The sequence below is a fragment of the Mesocricetus auratus genome, unplaced genomic scaffold, assembly GCF_017639785.1.
Source record: "Mesocricetus auratus isolate SY011 unplaced genomic scaffold, BCM_Maur_2.0 Super-Scaffold_6730, whole genome shotgun sequence".
Taxonomy (NCBI): domain Eukaryota; kingdom Metazoa; phylum Chordata; class Mammalia; order Rodentia; family Cricetidae; genus Mesocricetus; species Mesocricetus auratus.
In genome coordinates this window covers 49,635,691-49,657,182 of record NW_024429184.1, presented here as the reverse complement: position 1 = coordinate 49,657,182, position 21,492 = coordinate 49,635,691, and the positions used below count along the sequence as shown (strand labels likewise).

Below are 21,492 nucleotides of genomic sequence, written 5' to 3'. Positions count from 1 at the left end.
GCTGAACTCTAGAATCCAGTTACAGAGAGGGAGGAGTGATGAGCAAAGGGGTCAAGACCAGGCTGGAGAAACCCATAGAAACAGTTGACTTGAACAAGTGGTTGCTCATGGACTCCAGACTGATAGCTGGAAAACCAGCATAGGAGTGTTTCAGACCCCCTGAATGAGGATGAAAGTTTGGAGGTCTGGTTAATCTATGGGGCCTCTAGTAATGGATCAGTATTTATCCCTAGTACATGAATGGGCTTTGGGAGCCCACTCCACATAGAAGGATAATCTCTAAGTCTAGACACAGGGGGGAGGGTCTATGCCCTGCTCCAAATGATATGACAGACTTTGATGATCCCCCATGGAAGGCCTCACCCTCCCTGGGAAGCAGAAAGGGCATGGGATAGGGAGTTGGTGGGTGTCAGGGTATGAGTGGAGGGAGAGGGAACTGGGATTGACATGTAAAACAAGCTTGTTTCTAATTTAAATTAAAAGAGGGAAGTATTCTACATGTAGATATGCAGACAGCAGGAAGAAAGAGGCACTGGGACCTGGTTTGAGTTTTTGAAACCCTACAAAGCTGCCCCCCAGTGACATTTTCTTCAGCAAGGTCTCACCTATTCCAATACCACTCCTCCTAATTCCTTTCAAGTACCACTATTCCCTAATGACCAAGCATTCAAATATATGAGCCTATGGGAGCATTCTTATTCAAACCTCTACAGATGTTTTTATTATTGCGTGTGTTATGGAGTCCTTTTCATTTTAATACATAATCTTGGTCTTATGTATATTTAGTGGAATCACTATTTTTAAATTTATACTGTCCACATTCCCATGATAAACACTTGCATGATTCATAGTTTATTTATTTATAAAGGCTCTTTTGAGTTCAGTACACATGTTGATAAATTGTCCTAGGGATTAACTCTATTCCTGAGGAGGAAAGGAAAACACACCATCCAGAAATCAAAGGAAAAATATTGTATTTAGTATCGAAAGACAGCTCAGACTAATCCACTTTTAAGGGAATAATTACAACATTTTAAAACAAATTCCTGAATTTATTTTTACCATATTTTATCTTGTTTCTTTTGGGGGGGGGAAGGGATTCGAGACAGTGTTTCTCTGTGGCTTTGAAGACTGTCCTGGAACTTGCTCTTGCAAACCAGGCTGTTCTCGAACTCACAGAGATCTGCCTGCCTCTGCCTCCTGAGTGCTGAAATTAAAGGCATGCACCACCACTGCCCAGCTTTATCTTGTTTCTTAAATTCTCTACTTCATGATATTTTAATCTTGTTTACATGTAACATCTATATATATTACAAGGATACAACTTTGCATATTGTACACTGTTCTAGTTTGTCATCTCTTTCAGTGATAAAACATTCTGATCAAAAGTAATTTGTGATAGCAAGGTATTTATTTGACTTATGCATCCTAAACAGCCCCTCATTCATGGAAGCCAAGCAGAAGCTGAAGCAGAGATCATGAAGGAATGTGGTTTGCTGGCTTGCTCATTCTGCTTCCTTATACAACCCAGGACTGTCTGACCTTGCCCCCAGTGAGTGTGCCCACATCAATCATTAATCAAAAAAAATCCCCACAGACTTCTCTACAGGCCCGTCTTATGGAGGCATTTTCTAAAATGAGGTTCTCTCTTCCCAGATAATTCTAGCTTGAGTCAAGTTGAAAAATTAGCCAGCACATTCGCACACACACACACACACACACACACACACACACACACACACACAGTGGAACAATGTGATGATATGTAATTTATAATTTAATAAACCTTACCTGAAGAGTCAGAATGCAAAGCTAGCCACAGTCATAGAAGCTGGGCAGTGGTGGCACACAACTTTAATCCCAGGACTCAGGTGGATTTCTGTAAGTTTAAGGACACCCAGGGCTACATGAGAGTGAATCAGTCTAAAAGAGTAACAGAGTTCACACCTTTAATCACACCATTAGAGAGGTATATAAAGAAGAAACAAAGAATCCCATGTGAGAATTAGTCTCTAGCCACAGTGAGAATAGGATCTCTTCAGCTCTTGGTAGAGGTCAGAGCTACTGGCTTGACTGCTTTACTTTTCTGATCTGCAGCTTGATCCCCAATATCTGTCTCTGGGTGTTTATTTGTGATACAGAAAATATTTTGCTAAAACCTTTGTAATTCAAATTATGTGCTTTTTGCTTTCTGCCTCTACTTCTACTAATTCCTTCTTTGATGTGGGGTAATGTTCTTGTTCACTGCAAAGATTTGTCGCTCATATTGGTTTAATAAACTACCAATTGACCAGTAGCCAGGAAGGAAGTATATGTGGGGCTACCAGACTAGGAGAATTCTGGGAAGAGAAAAGGCAGAGATGCAGACCAGCCAGATGCAGAGAAAGCAAGATAAGAACGCCATGCTAAGAAAAGGTACCAAGCCACATAGGTAACTATAGATAAGAATTATTGGTTAATTTAAGTTGTAAGAGCTAGGTAATAATACTCCTGAGAAACAGGCCAAACAGTTTGCAATTAATATAAGCTTCTGTGTGTCTATTTGGGACTAACTGGTTTCCAGGTAGGGCAGGACAGACACTTCTGTCCACACTTCTTCAGCAATAGTGAGTAATATTGAGACTCAGTAATAGCTTTGTCTCTCCTCCCTGCCATAGACTAGCTTACCAGTGGATCAAAGCAAACTGTTCACTGTGACCGTTAGGGCCTCCATGGCCTGTGCTCACCATCCTCCCTAACCTTGCCTTACACCACTCTCTCTCTGAATCATCACCCTCCAGCTATAGCATTCTTGGAGATTCTGCCATTTTGGGTGCCCTTCCTTGAACTCTTCAAATGATTAATGCCATTCCAAGCATTAGTTATTTGACTTTATCTCTTTTAGAAGCCTTCCACAACTATATTTAAGGTGATTTCCTCTTTCTGGTCTCCCCTGTACATCATTTCCTAGCTTAGCCTTTTATTCTTTTATGAGTCACAGACCACAGGTTATTGGTCTGCTTGGTTTTTACCAGTGGGCCATCCACATCCTAAGTCATAAGCTGAGTAAGAGAAACCTTCCTATTGTTTCTTGATAGAGTGCTGGACTGCTGGTGCCTAAGACAGAGATTAATACATAGGGTACTGAGTAAATGTACTGTATGCATGAGAAAATGAATATAATTCATCCAGTTGTATTCTTTAAGTATATTTTTGAGTGTATCCGATTTGGAATCTATAGAATCAGATAAACATAGAATCCTCCACAATGAAAGGTACATTATAAGTCACCTGTGTCACAGGTTTTGTTAGTTGGTAAAGAATGATTTTAGAGAGATTATGAATTTATGATAAGATTTACAATATTTTTGTCTACACAAAAATCTAAATTAAAGATATCTAGTCAAAATACATTAAATTTATAAAATAGCTTTTGCATTTTATGTCTTTCTATAATCAGATGGTTTCATTTTCAATTTTTAAAAGAATTTTTCACTGCTAAGAAGAAGTATCCTTTCATTTCCTTTGATAAGAAACCTTGGGAAATCCACAAGGGCTTAAGTAGCAGCATTTCAGCTATGGGAAAACATGGGAATTGCACTTGAATAAAAACTACTGGGATTTTTATAAAATCCTGTTTTGATATTATGCCAATTCTTATTTGTCCCTGGGGAAATTGTCCAGGTGGCCATTTCTTTCTCTTGTCACCCTGGTAGAGGAGGGAGTACTACTGATGGCAGAGTTCTGAGTCATAGATAACAATGACCATCACTAATCCTCTCAGTCAGATATCAAGGTGGGAAGTCTTTGACTTAAGCCCAAGATGAAAGATTTGACCAGCTGTGCCTCTCAGCTTCACATCTCATCCTTGTTTGAAAGAGAATAGCCCAGGAAAGTACTGTAAGTCTGAATACAGAGCTTCCAAACAGGGAGTCCAGCCCTGTTTATCTTGGAAATGCCTTGTGTATCAGTCTGGCTATGAGTAAGGAATCTGATGTGAACTTTTGCCCACAGGTCCAGCCAGGATCATTTTGCTCCTCTAAGTGCAAATTTCTTTGTGACTTGTTTAATTTCTGTACCTGGAACTTTTTTGGAAAGAGGATGTGTTTAAGGTCAATGATAAATTTTTATATACACAAAGCTAAAAAGACTTTGATCAGAATTACCACTCTGAGAGATTCCAGTAGGATAAACTGTCCTTAAGGTTAATATCAACAGAACCTCAGAGTTTAATGAGGGACTAATGTGGGGATATCAGGACAGAGCTGCTTCAAGCCAGTACAGGACACTCTAGTGTTTACAGCCCTCCTCCCCCAAACTCATCCACTGCATCCCACAGGTTCTATTTGTCCAATAGATATTGTCTTAGTTCTACCATGTGAACATGTTTTCCAACTGTCCCATCGGTTGACATTTATAACTATTGCCTCATAGTAATTAGGTGTTCTGTCCTATGGAATGTGACATAGTGTTTGTTGCCCTGAGTCTCTTTGAGCCTCACTGTCCTAAAGATTGCAATTTTGCTTGCCACAAAAGTACTTCTTACTCAATTCTGCTCCTTTATTAATGGAATATTCTGGTAAGTTAACATTATAAACATATAAAAACCAGCTTCTGTTTCTGCCAATTGATACTGTATTTCAAGCTTAAAACATGTTGATATAAGAAAAAAATTCTTTATTGTCAACTCTAAAATCCTCAAAGTCCTCATAATTTACAAGATACTTCTGATACATAAAAATACAAAAAAAAAATAACAAGAAACACATTCTAGTATAGCTAATTCAGATATGGAACTATAATTTCAAAGATCACAAATTCAATCCCACACTGTGTTGGCCCCAAGAAAATATTTATTCCAGCATGTAACAAAACACATGTTTTAGATATTGACATTTATAGAGACATCTTTGTATACTTTTAGTTTTATAGGAAATCATATCAGCAACTATTCATATTTTATAGTGTCTTTTAAGATCACAAAAATGATGCAGTATCACTGGGAGATGGTGAACTGAGCAGCTAAAAAAAGCTTAACCATTAAATGCCAGCAATGCTGTTTGCTCTTGTAGCAGACCCTCTTGGTCCCAGTTATCTGTCCTGTAAATTTAAGTTTGTGTTACAGTTACCTTGTTGACTTAACCCCATTGTTTTCCACAGTTGCATTTTTCTTGCAAGGGCATTTTTGTAAAGAACAAGTCTGTGGCTTGAGGAAATTTACGGAGAGATTTCATTTTAGTTTAGTTAATTAAGTATCAAATACCAAGCTATATACTAATATGTAACTAAGATTTCAATTGCCAATAATTTATAGCCATGGCTAATAAGTAATTTCTCAAAAACATTATAGTTCATGGAAGTGAACTAAACAGAAGAAAATAAAACAATAAACATAGTTATTTCTAAGGACAAAATACATGTTTTCCACAAAACATATTTTTTTCTTTTTATGACAATGAAAAATTAAACGAATATACATAACTTTTCTTAAGGTAATAAATTATAATTAATCATAACTTTGTCTTACAGGCATTGGGAATACTAACATGTGACTGATTGTATTATTTATTTGTTTGTTTATTTAGTTTTGGAGTTAGGGTTTCCCTGTAAAACAGTCCTGAGTGTCTCAAAACTTTTTTTTTAGACTAGGTTAACCAGATAAAGATCCATCTGCCTCTGCCTGCTGAGTGCTGCGATCAAAGGTGTACGCAGTCACAGCCCAGCTAATTGTCAGTAATTTTTAAAGCATTGAGTTATAGTTTGATTGAAATTATTTTCTTTTCTTGTGAAACATAAAACAATAGCTTAAATTAAAATGAATAAAGAAGAAATGGAGATATTACATAACTTTTCCTATAGAAACTATTTTTACTCTTACAATATTAATGTTTTTCACATTTAATACTCAACATTTAAAACATTTAAGAGACTTATATTTGCTTTATTTATTTGAAATAAACAGGACAAAAGAATGGTATAATGCATTATCGAAATTCAAAGAGTCCTGTTAATTGATGTTATTGAATTTTAGAAAACAATGAATAATGGCATTCTAGAGTGGTCAATGAAGATGATTTTGTGCGCTGTTAATGGAAGTTGGAGAAATACAGTCTCCGATGTTTGCATATCTGTAAGTTGCTGTTATGCTTTGATGCAGTTTACTTCTCAAAGCTTCCTGCACTAGGAGAGTCCCCAGTGTGGTGGTAATGTGTCCTGGAACTTTTAAGAAGTGTGGCCTAGTAAGTCATTTGGTTCTGGGGCTCTATGCTTATATATAGAATAATGCTGCCTCTTGAGAATGGGTCAGATTTCATAGGACAGGACTAGTTCTCTGGAGGATGGCTGTTTGTGGTGAGTCTGGCACTCACCTAATCTGTTCTGTGTGCACTGCTTGCCATTGCCACACGTCCTCCATTACCAGATTCTGTCCTCCCAAGGGCCCCTCGAGAGCCAAGTCTATGTGGCAGCTTGTTCTTAAACATCTGGAATGTTAACTCTAGATTTGTGGTCAACACAGGTGTGTCTTATGAAACAGCATTTACAATTTAAAAGACAGTCCTTTTATTCCTCCCTTAATTATGTATTCAATTAAACTGATAACATGAGCGTAAGAATTAGTGCAGCGTGTTACCTTTTAAGTGTAAATGCATCACTCTGTTTAGTGTTGGGAAAGCAGAGAAGGATGGGTGTTAGAATTCTGAGAAGCTGTTGAGGGTCACAATGCTTTATATTGTGAAGCTTACAGAGGAATCTACTAGCTCCTGTAGAAATGAGGCTGCTGTGTTTTTCTTCTCATAACAGTGAATACAGTATTCTTTTTCTGAGTCATTACAACCCCAACAAGTGGCTTTTCCTTGAATTAGAATGGCAGATAGAAACAAAAGAAGGCAGGTTTAATACATCAGTGGTGAAGTAAGCTTGTTTCTAATATAAATAAAAAAACTACATAAGTGATCTTAAAGATGGCAAGAGAATGGAATTTTTATGCAAATGACACAGTCTACATAATTGCTGATATAAACAGTTTTAAACTATAAAGTATAGAAAAAGGAAGGAGCGGCTGAACTAAATGAAAGTGTGTAAAAACAATCAACAATAAGGAAGAAATACAGCCTTATGGGAGGAGTAAAGAAAGCTTTATGGATTCAGTGAAGGGTGAGGGAAGAGCAGGTGCACCGAACTTCTGAAAGCACCTGAAACTTCGCTGAGGGTGTGGAATTAATAGAATTAATAGGAAGAAAAGGCCTGATCATCGAGTAGTCTCGTGAGATGATTTTTAGGTATTATTGGAGTGCTGAGAGTTTCATTGAGTTCTGTTAGATTCATGCATTTTGTGCATAATTGGTCCGCAGTAGATTTTGGCTATGATCCCTGTGCTGCAAAGAGCCAAAACATGGTTACTTCAAACAGACAAAACAGTTTGTAGAAGAGGGTGAATACTGTGGGTATTTTTTTATTTCATACACCCAAGATATGTCTTTCGTGTAATGATGACTTCAGGTTAGCACCTACACTTTGTAGCATACAAGGAAGGTGTTAGCATAAAGCTCAAGGGAGACCTGGGCAGATTCCAAATTGGCGAGGTGACCGAGTCAGAGGGACAAACATGCCAGGCAGACAGAACTTAGTGAGAAGCTGTATTAGAAAGGGGAGGGAAGGGGGAAGGAAAGAGAAAAGAGGTAAAGAGACACAGAGGCAGAGAGGACAGAAGAGAAGAGGGAGACAAGAAGAAGTCCTGTCTGACCCGGGGGGACAGCAGGAAAGAGAGGAGTGGTAAAGACATGAGCAGGCAAAGAGAGAGTAAGTAGGTGGGGTCTTTCTTCTAAAGGGGTCCTTTGCACCTGCAAGCGGACTATGCAACCATGGAACCCTGGGCTGACCAGGGTACTGCCTGAGTGCATTCTGCCAGGTGACAAGGGCAGGCCAGCAAAATGCCTGAATCCTTATAGAAGGCACTGTTTATGGCCAATTAGGAACAGGGATTATTTAGGAAAGATGACTTTCCGGATAGATGTTATATGTGGTGAACAAGGGAAGACACTAATTCTTCTGAGTGCTCACTCTACTCTCTTAAGCTATGTTTATTACCTTGTATATTGTATAAGCTTCACAAGAACCTTGGAAGGTGGTCATTATGTTCTCCATTCCCCATAGGAGGTACCTAAGACCAAAGAAGAGTATAGGCAAACAGCCACCTAAATGTTTCTGAGAAGTCAACAAACAAACAAAACAATAAAACCCCACAAAAAACAAAACTCCATGTTAAATTCTATAAGCAATCATCATGAAACTCTTAGAAACAAGTCACTAGAAGTCCAATGCGCTATCCGTTGCTCCACAGAGCCACATTAGAAACAAGTTTTAATTGTGTTTAGTCCTAAGAAAACATATTATAAAATTCAACTATTGCTAGGAGATGGTGGAGCACAAGTTTAGTCCCAGTACTCAGGAGGTAGAGCAGGCAGATCTCTGTGAGTTAAGAGGCCAGCCTGGTCTACAGAGTGATTTCCTGGACAGGCTCCAAAGCTACCAAGAAACCATGTCACAGAAGGAGGAGGAGGAGGAGGAGGAGGAGGAGGAGGAAAATAAACTTACAAAAAGAAAGTGCAACCGTTTTCTCCACGTAATATTCTATTACTATATTTTAAAATAACATTTTAGGTTTGGAAGAAACCAGTTTGAACTGATGAACTTTGATGATAAAATCTTACTGGGTGGATCTGGGAGTACTTCACCATGGGACTCCCTGCTCCCACTTTCAAGTAAAGTGATCAGCCTGACATATCCCAGTTAGGGTAGGCACTCAGGCTGCTCTCCTCCAGCCTTGCCAAGAACAGTAGCCAAATAAAAGATCTGATCCAAACGTCCCAGCTGTCACCAGTGGCAAACTTGGGAGCTGAGCCTGTCATTATCTATAGCATACCCTAGCCAAGCTTCAGCTGACACTGGCGAGAAGGAAGGTCAAAGTCAGGCTGTCCATCACAGTCAAATAGGTTTGTGGAAAGTTTAACTTTTGTTACCCATCTTGGTTGCCAATTTTTGCATTTCTGTACTAGAGCTTATTCTATGAAAATAAAAAGTAGAAGAAAATCCATACTCCTGAATACAATATTCAAGCTGAATTATTAAATAACTTAAATCCTAGTTGATGGCTTTATTTTTTAGTAATGCAATACAAATGCCAAATGATAGGAATTTGTTGAAGATTTGAGTTCATTGTAATAGATGATATCTTTGCAAAATAAGATGGCTGAATCATGAATAAAATATATCTAAATGTTATCACTTCTAATATTTTAAATTAAATTTATCATCTAGTTGACCCTGCCAAGGGCACCTCTTTGCCTAATGTTCTCCCTTCTTTCTTCCTATCTCTTTCTCAGTTTACATACACTTATTTTGGGGGGAAAATCCAGAAAATTGTCCACTATATCAACTTTTCCATGATTCTGTTGGGAGAACTGGAAGAGATAGTCTGTAGTTAATTATTAATAGCTCTTTTATCATTCTCCTAGTTTTGGCATATACCTAATGGTGTGTCTTTCCAGGCCAACTCCAAAAGCCTAAAAGTCCTGGGCCCACTTTATAAGAATCTCTTCCTCTTTGGACAGACACTTTTGAAATGTATAGTTACGTCAGCTGGAGTAACTCAGTTAAGATGCAGATGATAAGTTTGCAGGTGGAGTTTTTGAAAAACTTATTTGTAGACAGATTCAGATGAGGTATAATTACCTATTTCTTTCTTTTTTTTTTTTTGAGGCAGGGTCTCATTATGTAACCTTACTTGCCCTGGAACTCACTATATAAACCAAGCTGACCTCAAACTCACAGAGATATAACTATCTTTTTTATTCCAGATGCTGGTACATGAGGTGTGAGTCACAACTTCCAGTTTATAATTATACAATTTATTATAAAATATTAAATTATAGCTTTCACTAAGATAAAAAGACCCAAGTATTTGTTTCAAAATTAATATATCTAAATCTGTTAGATATTTCACGTTGACAACTTTACTTAGTGTTTTTTAATATGCCACACTGTGTACATTGTTAAATAGCTGTAAAGCATTTAGAAAGAATTTTGTCAAAAGCAGTAGTAGCATGATAAATTCCTAGATTGCATTTACTAATCCCTTATATGTCTTAACACTCAGTATCAAATGATTATTGGTAACTATGGGATTTCAATACCAATCTCCTGATCACCCAGGTCAGAGAAAAGCAAGTGTCACAGTTGATGGCCTGGAGTGAGATTATAGCTTATTAACACTAATAATCACGTAGTGATAACTTTAAAGCACCTCTATTAATCCCAAACACGGCAGCAGCTATCACAGTCAGCTAGAAACACAGCTATGCATGGCCCCTTATCCTAGAGCTAATGGTATTTGTTTCCCTGTGTTTGCTTGGATTTTCCAAACTAACTGAGGGTTCTTGATTCCACAGTGCTATTGTGTGGATCAAGTGATGCTTGGTCACAAAAATACCCTGGAGACTGACTCCCCTGGCGTCCAGGTTCTGAGTGTGGTCAGGCATTCCACATGCCTAGCCGATGAGCTGTCTTTGCCATGATGAGAGTCTTCCTTCTCAGGTTTTGTAACCACCAAGGAAAAGTAAAATAGAAAAAGCTATTTTAAAAAAGAAGATATAAGGAAATGCATGCAGAAATCTTGGAAATAAATTTCCAAGATCAGGTGTATCTTTCTAGTGTTTTTAAAAGATATTCTTGCCCACACAAGAATTTTTTATAATATATGCAGAGAATTGCAAACATCTGCTGCATTGACTTCTTTAGTGTGAACCGTAATCAGATATTTCTAATTATACGTTTGCCGTGTATACATGGGATACTCCAGTTTTAGTCTCTTTTTGTGTTTTTTTTTTTTTTGTATTACGCACCACACGACTGAGAGAAAAGAAACGACCTTCCAAAACCGACCCTTTCCTCCTTTTTGTCTAGTCTCTGATTATGTCTTGAAGAGTGAAATTTTTAGGTAGCCTGCGCATTTTACGGCAGTGCCCTTCTAAAGCTTCGAGTATTCTTGGCGTCCTGAGACTAACGGAGCACAGCTCCCAGTGTGGCTCAGTCTCAGACTGCTGCTGGGTGAGGCTGGGGTGCAGAGTCCTTGCTCTGCCCGCCCGGTATCCGGCGCTGTGCCTGGATAAAGGTACCGGCTAGGCTGGATGTAAAGCCTCTCAAGGGTCTGCCTCAGGAACTCATCCCTTTGAAGGATAACGGGACTTGGCAGCGTGCAGTCTCGGGCTCCTCCTCATCTCTGGCCCCAGGATTTTACAAGCTTTTCACAAGGGACTCATGCTTGAGTCAGAGGAACAGAGGAGTTCTTTCCTGCCATACTAACTGGATTCCTGCAGGAAAAGGAACCTTAGCGTTCACAGACCGCAGCCGGTGGTCCTCCAGCCCCAGGTAAAAGCAGCATCTTCTGAGTTGGTTGCAAGAGCAGCGGGTGCAGCTTTTAGTTGCTGACTAAGCAGAACAGGACTGCAGCCTGCGCCCGCGCCTTTCCAGACCCCCAAGTGCTTGAAAGAGAGGGAACCAGCCGGGTCAAAGACGGAGCTCTTAGAAAGCCCTACAGCTTCAAACCTGCAAAGGGAGGAGGGGAAGGAGCCAGGGATCATGTGAGAGCCTTCTACCCTCCCTTCCTGACCCCTCCTGCTACCCTCTCGCCCGGACAGCTGTCCAAATCTTGTAATTTATTTGCTTCCCCCGCCCCGCCCCGCCCCGCCTTTCAAATACCACCCCAATCCAGTTTAGCCCCCTGCCTCACCCCGCTGACCTAATAAGGCCATGCACACTGCGGGAGACCTATATAAAAGTCAGAACTCTTGGGGACTTTGCAGGACAACTGGAGCAAGATAAGGAAGGAGCTGTCCAGCGCTGAGAAACTAGAAAGTGACCATGGCTAAGGAGTGGGGCTATGCCAGCCACAATGGTGAGTGGAACCCGGGCACTCACTACAGGGTTGCCCTTGGCATTGCACAGGTGTGCTGGGAAACCTGGGTGTAGGAGTAGTTAAGAACTTTCCGATGTCCCATGCTGCTGGTCCTTTTTCACGTGATTCACTGCTTTCCATCCCACGGAGGAACCTGAAGGTCGGAGACACACTGTAACTAGTCTAAGGTTTGATGATGTGTCTGAGAAGTAACTCAGTCCGAAATGAGATCCGGTTAAACCTTGCTCTGTAAAACTCAGCAGCGAGCCCTTGGCTTCTTTGAGCTTGGGTCCTCCTTACAAGTTTATTGCTTTGATTATGAGCCAGGCCTCAGCCATGGCCAAGGGAAGAAAAGTATATCCCAAAAGATGGAAAGTAATGTAAAAACACGTGATCAATATGGGATTCATTTCGAAGATAAGTTTTTCAGGCTTCATGATTCCCAAGCCAGGGGAGGTACTGCATAATATGAAATACTTTTCGAAAAGGTTCCAAGTAGGTTTGAAATGCAAATTACTGTATATGTTGCTTAATGAGAACCCACAACTTTTCTGTAACCACTCTCTTTCCTATGTGTATTTTGCTGGCTTAGTCCACTGGAAAGAGGCCTTGGTTGTACTATTAACCAAATAGATTCCTTTCTTTTACTGTCTAGGCCCTGAGCACTGGCATGAACATTATCCAATTGCCAAAGGGGACAACCAGTCACCCATTGAGCTGCATACTAAAGACATCAAGCATGACCCCTCTCTGCAACCCTGGTCGGCATCTTATGATCCTGGCTCTGCTAAGACCATCCTGAATAATGGCAAGACCTGCAGAGTTGTGTTTGATGATACTTACAACAGGTCTAGTAAGTAAAGCACTTAGGAACGGTTATGTGGGTGTTTTCTGTATCTATTGGCAAGATGCAATTTGTGGCACAGTAACAGAATTAGAGGGAAGAGGGAGAAGTTCATTTCTGAAATGGAGATGAAATTTGGTTTGACTCTAGTTGTAAAGAATTATATTTATGCAATGAAGAAGAATGTCATACCATGTAACTAACCTTGGTCACTCTGTTGCTGAAAAATGGCCATGTGCCCAAGCTAAACGTTAGCAACCCACTCTGTAGACAGAGTATGTGTGGTTGGTTTCTCTGACTTTCTGACTACTGAGAGATGAAATCCTCATGCTTCCTGATGGTTTGGAGAACAGGCTCCCTCAAACAGAAAGAAATCAATTAGATGCTCTTTTCTCTGGGTGACTGGAAGGAGGCCAATCAATGGGAAAAGGTAGAGTCACTGTGTGAGTTCAGGGGACGTAGGTTCATTACCTCACTGGGGTTCAGCCAAAGAATCTCTGTGGCAAGTGTTTCTGATGTATTTGACCACTCCTTCTTGCGTCAATGTTAGTGTGAAACTGGAAAATATGATTTTTTAAAGTCTGCACCGGCAACCAATCTGTGAAATAAAATAAGACTAATTTGGCTTCATTCCAGGCAGGCTTGATGACTCTCACACCTATAAATCCAACACTCAAGAGGCAGAGACAAGAGGATTGCCACAAATATGAGGATAACTTGGTCTTCCTGATGAGTTCCAGGCCAGCCAGAGTTAGAGTGAAACTTTGTTTCTATTAAGCAAGCTTTATTTCATTGCAAACAAGTCTAAATAAGAATTATTCTTTAGTTATCAAGAATGCAGTTTCCTACAACCACATTCCTCATAAGCTAAAATTTCCTTTGTTGATATACATGAATGAACATCCTGGTGATGTCATATGAAATAATGGTAGGATAAACACTCCTACTTTCCAGGTAAGGAAGATGACAGAAGCTTACCATTTCTTGAGCAATTGTTTTCTGTTGCTTTTTCCCATTTTTCTTTTGCTTTAAAAGCTGAAGCTCCATTTGGAAGGAAAAGCACAAAAAATTAGAAATCAGAATCATAATCGCATGAAATGCAATTTTTAAGAACAAAACATTGAATATTAGAGATTTAATGTGGTTTAGTCCAATACTTCAGAACCAAATCCAGATCACAGCTATTCTCAGTGATTGGACAGGAAACTACAACAAACCAAACCACCTCCTTCCCATATGATCAAATTGATTCAAGCCTAGAATTATTGCTCTAGCTCTGCACTGTGGGTTTGCCTGTGTCACTGAAAGAAACCAAGCCTTTCTAAAATAGCTGCTGTTACAATGCTATTTGCATCTAACTTACATTGCTAAATCTTGATTTTAGGGTTTTTGTATAGTTTTCAGTATCCTTTAGAAGATATTTCAACCTTTAAATTGCTCTCCAGGAAGAATGAATGGAGACAAAATTACATGAGAGATTTAGATAAGTGCTGTGTAAGTCCAAACGAATGTCCCCCCAATATATATATATATATATATATATATATATATATATATCAGTCTACCTAGTTTCCTGGGAACTTGTTGAACTTTTGTTTCATCTGACTTGAGCAGACAGTCTAAAGTAGATGAGTATGAGAGTTCTAGCTTTTCATCTAAGGAGAAGCACAACTGAAAGTGGGAGACTAAGAAGGAATTCCTGCCTTCTCAGTGATCTCTCATGGGGCACTGTGACATGAGTACCACTTAAGTGCTTGATCTCAGTTAATCCTCACAGCAGCTCGAAAAGTGGGGGATTATTATCACCTTCTTAGAGATCCAAGACCAATTCAGAGAGGTTGAGCATCTTGCCTGAGATCACACAACAATGAGGCCCCTAAATCCTGTCAAGTGTCCAGTTCTTCCCATGGTACTGCATTACTAACCCGTCCAGAGTCCTCATAAAACATCTGCTACTTTAGTTTGTTTCCTAAAGTGTTAAAAGGACAAGACAATCAAGCAAAAATAAGAGAGAAAAGAAAATTCGTACTTTGATATATTCTGACTTCAAGTTACAAACAGTTGGAGATGTCTCCATATTCCCAGAAGGGGACATCTTGTACCCATGGCATCTTCTGCAGAGTGCAGGTTTCAGATAGGGCTCTGTAGAGTAAGGGGGAACTCACCAGTGACCTTATTATCTTACAGTGCTGAGGGGTGGTCCTCTCTCTGGGCCCTATCGACTCCGCCAATTTCATCTTCACTGGGGCTCCTCGGATGACCATGGCTCTGAGCACACAGTGGATGGAGTGAAGTATGCTGCTGAGGTAGGAGGACCTGCCAGATGCACTCTAGGTCTCAAACGATCAAAACTGGAAACTCAGAAACAGCTGCAGTGCTCTTTCTGCTCTAAGCCTCTCACTGAAGGTATTATAGCTTTAGCATAAAGTGAAGCCACCAGATATCCTAGGCCGGAGAGAAGTGGACAAGTGGGTCAGCATCATCCATGAAGATTCTCCAGATTATGTTGAGAAACTGGCATAGTCTTGAATAGAACCAGAACAGTAAGGCAGTTAATGTGTGTGAAGCAACTATGTGCAACAGCTGATTTGATCCCCCACTACAACCACTTGTAAGAGGTTACAAATAGACAACATAAGGGTTACATACCCAGGTCTGGTCTTTGTACAGACTAGCTCAGATATCTCCCTTATGAGTACCTATAATGATTCAAAAACAACATTTAGTAATTACAAGAAATCCTTACTTTCTGCTTCTGCTTGCTTAAGGATGTATGTTTGTGTGTATACATCTTGTCTGAGGCAGTAATTTGCAAATGGAATAAGACAGACCACCTCCCATTTTATTAGAAAACTGAGTGTGCATAGCATTATTCTAGAAGTGAGAAAAATTCATTTCCCTGCTTCATTCTTTTCTAAAGCAGGTGTTGGTGAGCACTTGGATGTGATGAAAATGAGAGCACACTGTAGTTGATCCCTTTGAGGGCATCACTGAGTACTTAACTGTTGGCTAAATAAAACCCGAAGAAACTCCAAAAGCTACGCAGGCCTGACCTGGTTGGCTTCCAGATTAGATTGACATCAGTCACATTTAGGGGGATATGGCTATTTATCTAAAGCCAATCTAGAGAGCTGGGGTAGAGACCAATAAATTATTGGGAATGCCTCCTTGACTAGACATTTCCTCCACCACTGGAGAAAGTTCAGGCTAATTTTTTTTCAAATGTGGAAAAGGCTCTGAGTGTGGTGTTTGTACATGGGATTATCTCACATTTTTGAAACTGAATATAAATTTTTAACTGCTGTAATCTATTCTCTTGCCATTCTAAGCAACTCAATATGGGCGACTCTATTACTTAAGCTGTGCTCATATCCTAAATTATGATAAGCTTGCTGCTAGACACTCAAGCTCTAACTACAAGGAGGCAGATGAATTTATACACTTTTTATTTGAACTATTGAAATTTCACTGAACTATTGCTTATTAATATTTAGAATTCCATCAACTTCCATGTGAGTGTTCAGCAACAACATAGAGACTGCACACATTTGGGTCTCTTTTGAATAATAATGCGTATTTTCATATGCCAAGGTTTTATCTCACAGCCTGTGTTTGGTGGTTGCAGCTTCACCTGGTTCACTGGAACCCAAAGTACAACACCTTTGGAGAAGCTCTAAAGCAACGTGACGGAATTGCTGTTGTTGGCATTTTTCTAAAGGTGAGGTAGACATTGATGCTAGTTTTTTTTTCCTCATTCAGAATGTAGTCCCTTACTAACGTTTAGGAGACCATGCATTCTATTTTCCTCTTATATTTGAAGTATGTGTGAGGGCAGAAGGTTAAGGCAAGGACAAGTGGGAGTATGAGCATGACACGTGTTAATTTTCCTTTCACACTGCTCTATTTCCATCACAGTGGAAACAAGAAAGCCCAGTGCTGGGGACTTCTGTGATGCCAAGTGCCTGGCCAGACCTCCTCTCAGCTTAAGGGGGCCGCCACCCACAGGATCTCAGGCTAGGATGGCACAAGGAATGTGTGTGTTGTTCAGCCAGCCTTGGTTTAAATAGGACTTAGTGACATTAGCACATGAACCTTGTGGCAACCCAATCTGAGTTTTAATCAAGTGAATGACCTAGTTTGTTTTAGGTTCTGAATTCACTGAGAGGACTAGGAAGAGAAAGGCAATAAGTTTGATTGTGGAAATATAGTCTAGTTTTGCTTTGACTCTTTTAAAAAAATGAAATGACTTTGCAGAGAGGGTCAAGGAAATAGAGTTGAACTAAGATGTAATTTTGTGGTTTTGTGCTTCAGAGAACTGAAATCCAAATTTAGATCAGAAAATATATATTCTACAGTCTTTCAGAGTGAATAAACTTATGCTTAGCTTAACTCAAGACCATGGAAAGCTTACAACACCAATGGCATGTGCATGGGTCAAATCAACTTTTACGATGATCTCCAATTACGAGGGAGGGGAAAGTATTTTATTGAGTGTCTGTTTTCTTACAGATAGGGCGGGAAAAGGGAGAATTCCAGATTTTCCTTGATGCCCTGGACAAAATTAAGACTAAGGTAAGAGCGAATCATATAAGGACTGCAAACCTAAGTCAGAATGTATCAACTGTCTCCTGCCACTGTTTGATGGATATCCTATGTTTGCATACAAAATAAATGCCATGGTCTTTGTCTAGTGTTGAGTCCTTAGGGCACTTTAGCATCTATTATTCCATTTCTCAGTCAGCCTGTCAGATAAAGTCTTTCTACAGGAAGGTGCTTGAGAGCTTCCAGGGTCTTTTTACACACACACACACACACACACACACACACACACACACACTATTAACACGAAACTCTTCTAACTAACTGACACATTTTAGTTGTTTTTGAGATTATTCCAACTAACTGCTTTTAAGTGTGGACCCTAGAAGAAGTGAGTATTCTGAGTATGAAATGTTCTAAAGTGAAAGTCTTCAAATCAACTTCCAACAAGTATTCTTCAGTTCCCTGTGAGAAAGGACAGAATCGTAGCCTCACCCACCGTGAAAACAAGGAATATACTGCAGTGACTGTAACAGATCAAGTCAGAATATAAAGCCGATTCAGAGGTTTCGAAGCTGTTGAGATGTCTGCTTTCCTTTTCACTAGTGAAGTATGTTCTCGCGAATGAGTAAGTCAGGCCTCTAGGGGGCGCTGAGTGCGCGTGCCCGCTTAAATTGCTTGTGCCTGTGTTCCAGGGCAAGGAGGCTCCTTTCACTCACTTTGACCCGTCCTGCCTGTTCCCTGCTTGCCGGGACTACTGGACCTACCATGGCTCCTTCACCACGCCGCCCTGCGAGGAGTGCATTGTGTGGCTGCTGCTGAAGGAGCCCATGACAGTGAGCTCGGACCAGGTGAGAGCAGCCGCAGAGCCCTGGGTGTGAACTGCGGACAGGAGGCACACGCTAAAGACCAAACCCATAGGTGCTGAAAGCCAGATCGCTGGTGTGGTCCTCAAACGGTTCACAGTTTGCCCTCTAGAAATTCCCTCATCCTGGTTAGCTAATTTATCCAAGGGTAACGGGACAATGCAGTCTTGTAAGAGCAGGTGGGGGTCCTGAACTGGTGGGTTTCTGTTTGAGTGAGGGCTGGCTAGGAGGTGGGGTGGCAGCGAATTCAGTCCCGAGGAGGAGTGCTGTGCTTTTACCAGGAAAGAAGCTGAGCAACACACCAGTTTCTCCACAAAGACAAGCAAGCATAAACTCCTCGTCCCAGTCCCAGTCTGTCTACTTCCAACAGCCCCTGGCTGCTCACTCCCGCCTTACTTCCATTCATCTAAAGAATGGACAGGCAGAGTGGGTAAGACAGGGCTTCAGGGAAAGCTAAGCCGGTGCAGACATGGAGAACATAGTTAAAGTGAACCACACAGGGCTCACAGCCTGGAACATGGATGTCTCACAGTAAGATCAGCTCACCAGCCTGACCCCTTGGCCTAAGTTCCCTCCAGGGTGGACCCGAGAGTAAACCAACATTAAAAATAAATAAATAAAAACAAGAATTAGCTTTAACAGCCTTGTTCATTGGTATAAAGGCTTTAAAAGTAAAATGACAATTTTTAAATGAAGAAAGCGTAATATATATTAACATTAAAAGTATAACACGTGTGTGTATATGCATGCGTGTGAGCACATGTGTGATGATCAGTGGACAACTTGCAGCCCTCTTGCCCTGTAGTTTCCGGGCATCAAAGGTTGTCAGGCTTGCCATCAGCGTCTATACACACTGAACCGCCTAGGCTACCAAGACATAATATTTTTATGAGAATTTCCTATATTCTCATCCTTTAAGGAAAAAAGAAAGAAAAGAAACAGCTAACATTTTAACATAAAGCCCAGTTTTAATTTCTTTCTTGTCCTTTAAAGTAATTTCATAAATACTTGAGTTGGTTACATAGTGGAAGTCTATCAAGGAGTTACTTATTTGCAGGCACACAGTAAACCATCATCCCCTTCTATGTAAAGTGTATACCTCACGCTGATCCCTCAATTTACAACTCGGGAGAAATTCAATGGGGAAGGCGTTTGTCCAGAGAGCGGAGGGTCCTGGGTGTAAAGAAATGTTTGTTCTGAACTGGTGCTTGCCAACTCATAACCTATCCCTGGAGACTGGTTTTGTGGTTTGCCTCGCCTGCTTGCAAAGCCGACGGTTTCTAACAGTCTGCTTCCCCTTGCAGATGGCCAAGCTGCGCAGTCTGTTCGCCAGCACGGAGAATGAGCCCCCTGTACCTCTGGTGGGAAATTGGCGCCCCCCGCAGCCGGTCAAGGGTAGGGTGGTGAGGGCCTCCTTCAAGTGAGGTCCGGAGTTTTCCCTCTTCAGGGAAGAAAACATGCCCTGAAGAGTCGCCTGCCTGTCCCTGGTGCTCTGTGCGCTAAACTATTCTCCAACACCCAGAGGAAAAAGACGGCAGCCACATGAAACCGCAATGCCTTTTGACACATCTAACCCAGAAGCATGAATTTCACACCTAACCTTTGTAATAACCACCTTTTCTACAAAATTAGCATTTCTAATATGGGTTCAGTGAGGAAGAAATAGAAGAATAGAGATATAGAACAGAGGCTTACTGGGCGTCTTAAATTTCTCAGAACCTCAGGGCTCCTGTTTTCCAGCCCAGTTACTGACAGCACACAGGTCATGTTGTGCCCACCCTCCCACAAGTTAAGACAAGTTAAGACAATGTGTTTTACTCTTAAATACCAGCAAAACTCCATCGCTCATTAAAATTATGCATACTGTCATGTTTGCTTGGTTTTATTTGTCTGTAACACACACACACACACACACACACACACACACACGATCAGGTATTTTAAAATGTTTGCTCCAGCATATGAATTTCTTCTTCATAAAGATGATTTTCTTTGCCCAAAGCAGGGCCATTTCTTTTCTATTTCACTACTTTTATCTTTGCATGCCTTTTAAAATCATCATCATAATAAAAATAAAAACTGTCTCTGGTGTCTTTTGAAGTTGAGTCTGGAATGAATGATTCCTAGAACAGGAAAGAGTGGGTGACAACTGAAGCTGGTAGTTTGTATGGTCACAGAAACTATAAAGACAGATGCAGATGAAAAGTGTGTGTATCCCCTTTTCACACTGAAGACTTATATTAAAACACTTGTTTTAAGGTCGCCTATGAAGTGACAGATAAATTATGGCATTTTCATGCAGACACGTCATTATACTTTGCTCTAATTCAGCCTCTCCATCACTGCCCTTCCCTGTGACATCTTCCCTTCAACAGTCCCCTCTTCTGTGATAATGTCACAGGAATCCCATTGTCCTCCCCTGTTAATGTCACAGGAATCCCATTGTCCTCCCCTTTTAAGATCTCTCTCTCTTCCTCTCTCTCTTCCTCTGCTCAAGATCCCCTTCTTAGTTTCACAACCCTCTATATGTCCACATACATATATAACTTTAAGCCTAGGTTTTACATATGAAACAAAATATTAAGTACTTGTCTTTCTGAGTCTGACTTATTTCCTCTAACGAGAATATGCTAATTATTGGAAAAGTATTATAAATGATAAAAATTGAGGAAACCCAGAATGGTAAACTTTCCATGTTTGCTTATTTATTTATTTTTGTAACTGAAGGATAGCAATAAATGACTCATGTTCCAAATTGTGATGCCACATCCTTAGGAAAGGGGGCAAGGCAGTTTGTAAGGGCATCTAACTGAACTATAGACCTGAGCAGTGGGTGTTGGTTAGTCTCATCGAGTAGGTCAAGTTCAAGCTGATTAGGATTCTGGCATTCAGGCCAGTGCAAACAGCTAGTACTCCTTTTAGGGAAGACAACACCTTTTTATATCATTGTTTTAAAAGTGTACTTCAGCAAGATATGTCCCAACAGCCTTCTGCATATATTTGGCTTTTTAGTACATTTAATATCTCTAGACACCAAGTGCAGTTGTACAGTTGGAGGTTTTGGTTATCATTCATTGCTTCCTTCAGTGGTCTATATGTTAGCTATTGTAAAAAAAAAAAAAAAAAGACAGCAATTAGCACATTGCCTTAAAGAGTGAAAAGTGAAAATGGCCCTGGGTCAGGAGAGCCCTGAGACGCTGGAAGTCAAATCACATGACAAAGTCCTGTGAGGCTAAAGTTATTTAATAGATTACCACTTGGGTGAGGTAAAACCAGGTTGGTCAGTGTGAGGAGGATGTGTTAATTAAATC

At 40.3% G+C, this 21,492-nt stretch overlaps 1 protein-coding gene across 2 annotated transcripts; it reads left to right on the top strand.

The window, feature by feature from the left end:
- The first annotated feature begins 11,117 nt into the window (after nt 1–11,117).
- Nucleotides 11,118–20,265, top strand: Ca3 (carbonic anhydrase 3). Of its 2 annotated transcripts, XM_040741373.1 has the most exons (8): nt 11,118–11,406; nt 11,841–11,932; nt 12,588–12,785; nt 14,964–15,082; nt 16,402–16,494; nt 17,286–17,348; nt 18,011–18,166; nt 19,486–20,265. In XM_040741373.1, exons 2-8 carry the CDS (start codon nt 11,899–11,901, stop codon nt 19,603–19,605), a joined length of 783 nt encoding a protein of 260 aa, XP_040597307.1. In that variant the 5' UTR covers nt 11,118–11,406; nt 11,841–11,898; the 3' UTR covers nt 19,606–20,265. The 2 variants fall into 2 exon arrangements, with proteins under 2 accessions (XP_040597307.1, XP_005066864.1); XM_005066807.4 differs by lacking the exon at nt 11,118–11,406 and having other exon boundaries at nt 11,797–11,932.
- Nucleotides 20,266–21,492: the final 1,227 nt, after the last annotated feature.

What these genes read in the sequence shown, in the direction of transcription:
- Ca3 (XM_040741373.1), top strand. Translation starts at nt 11,899, where the DNA reads ATGGCTAAGGAGTGGGGCTATGCCAGCCACAATG. An exon ending in GAGTGAAGTATGCTGCTGAG is followed by an intron (nt 15,083 to 16,401) that starts GTAGGAGGACCT and finishes TGGTGGTTGCAG; the next exon opens with CTTCACCTGGTTCACTGGAA. An exon ending in TGACAGTGAGCTCGGACCAG is followed by an intron (nt 18,167 to 19,485) that starts GTGAGAGCAGCC and finishes TTCCCCTTGCAG; the next exon opens with ATGGCCAAGCTGCGCAGTCT.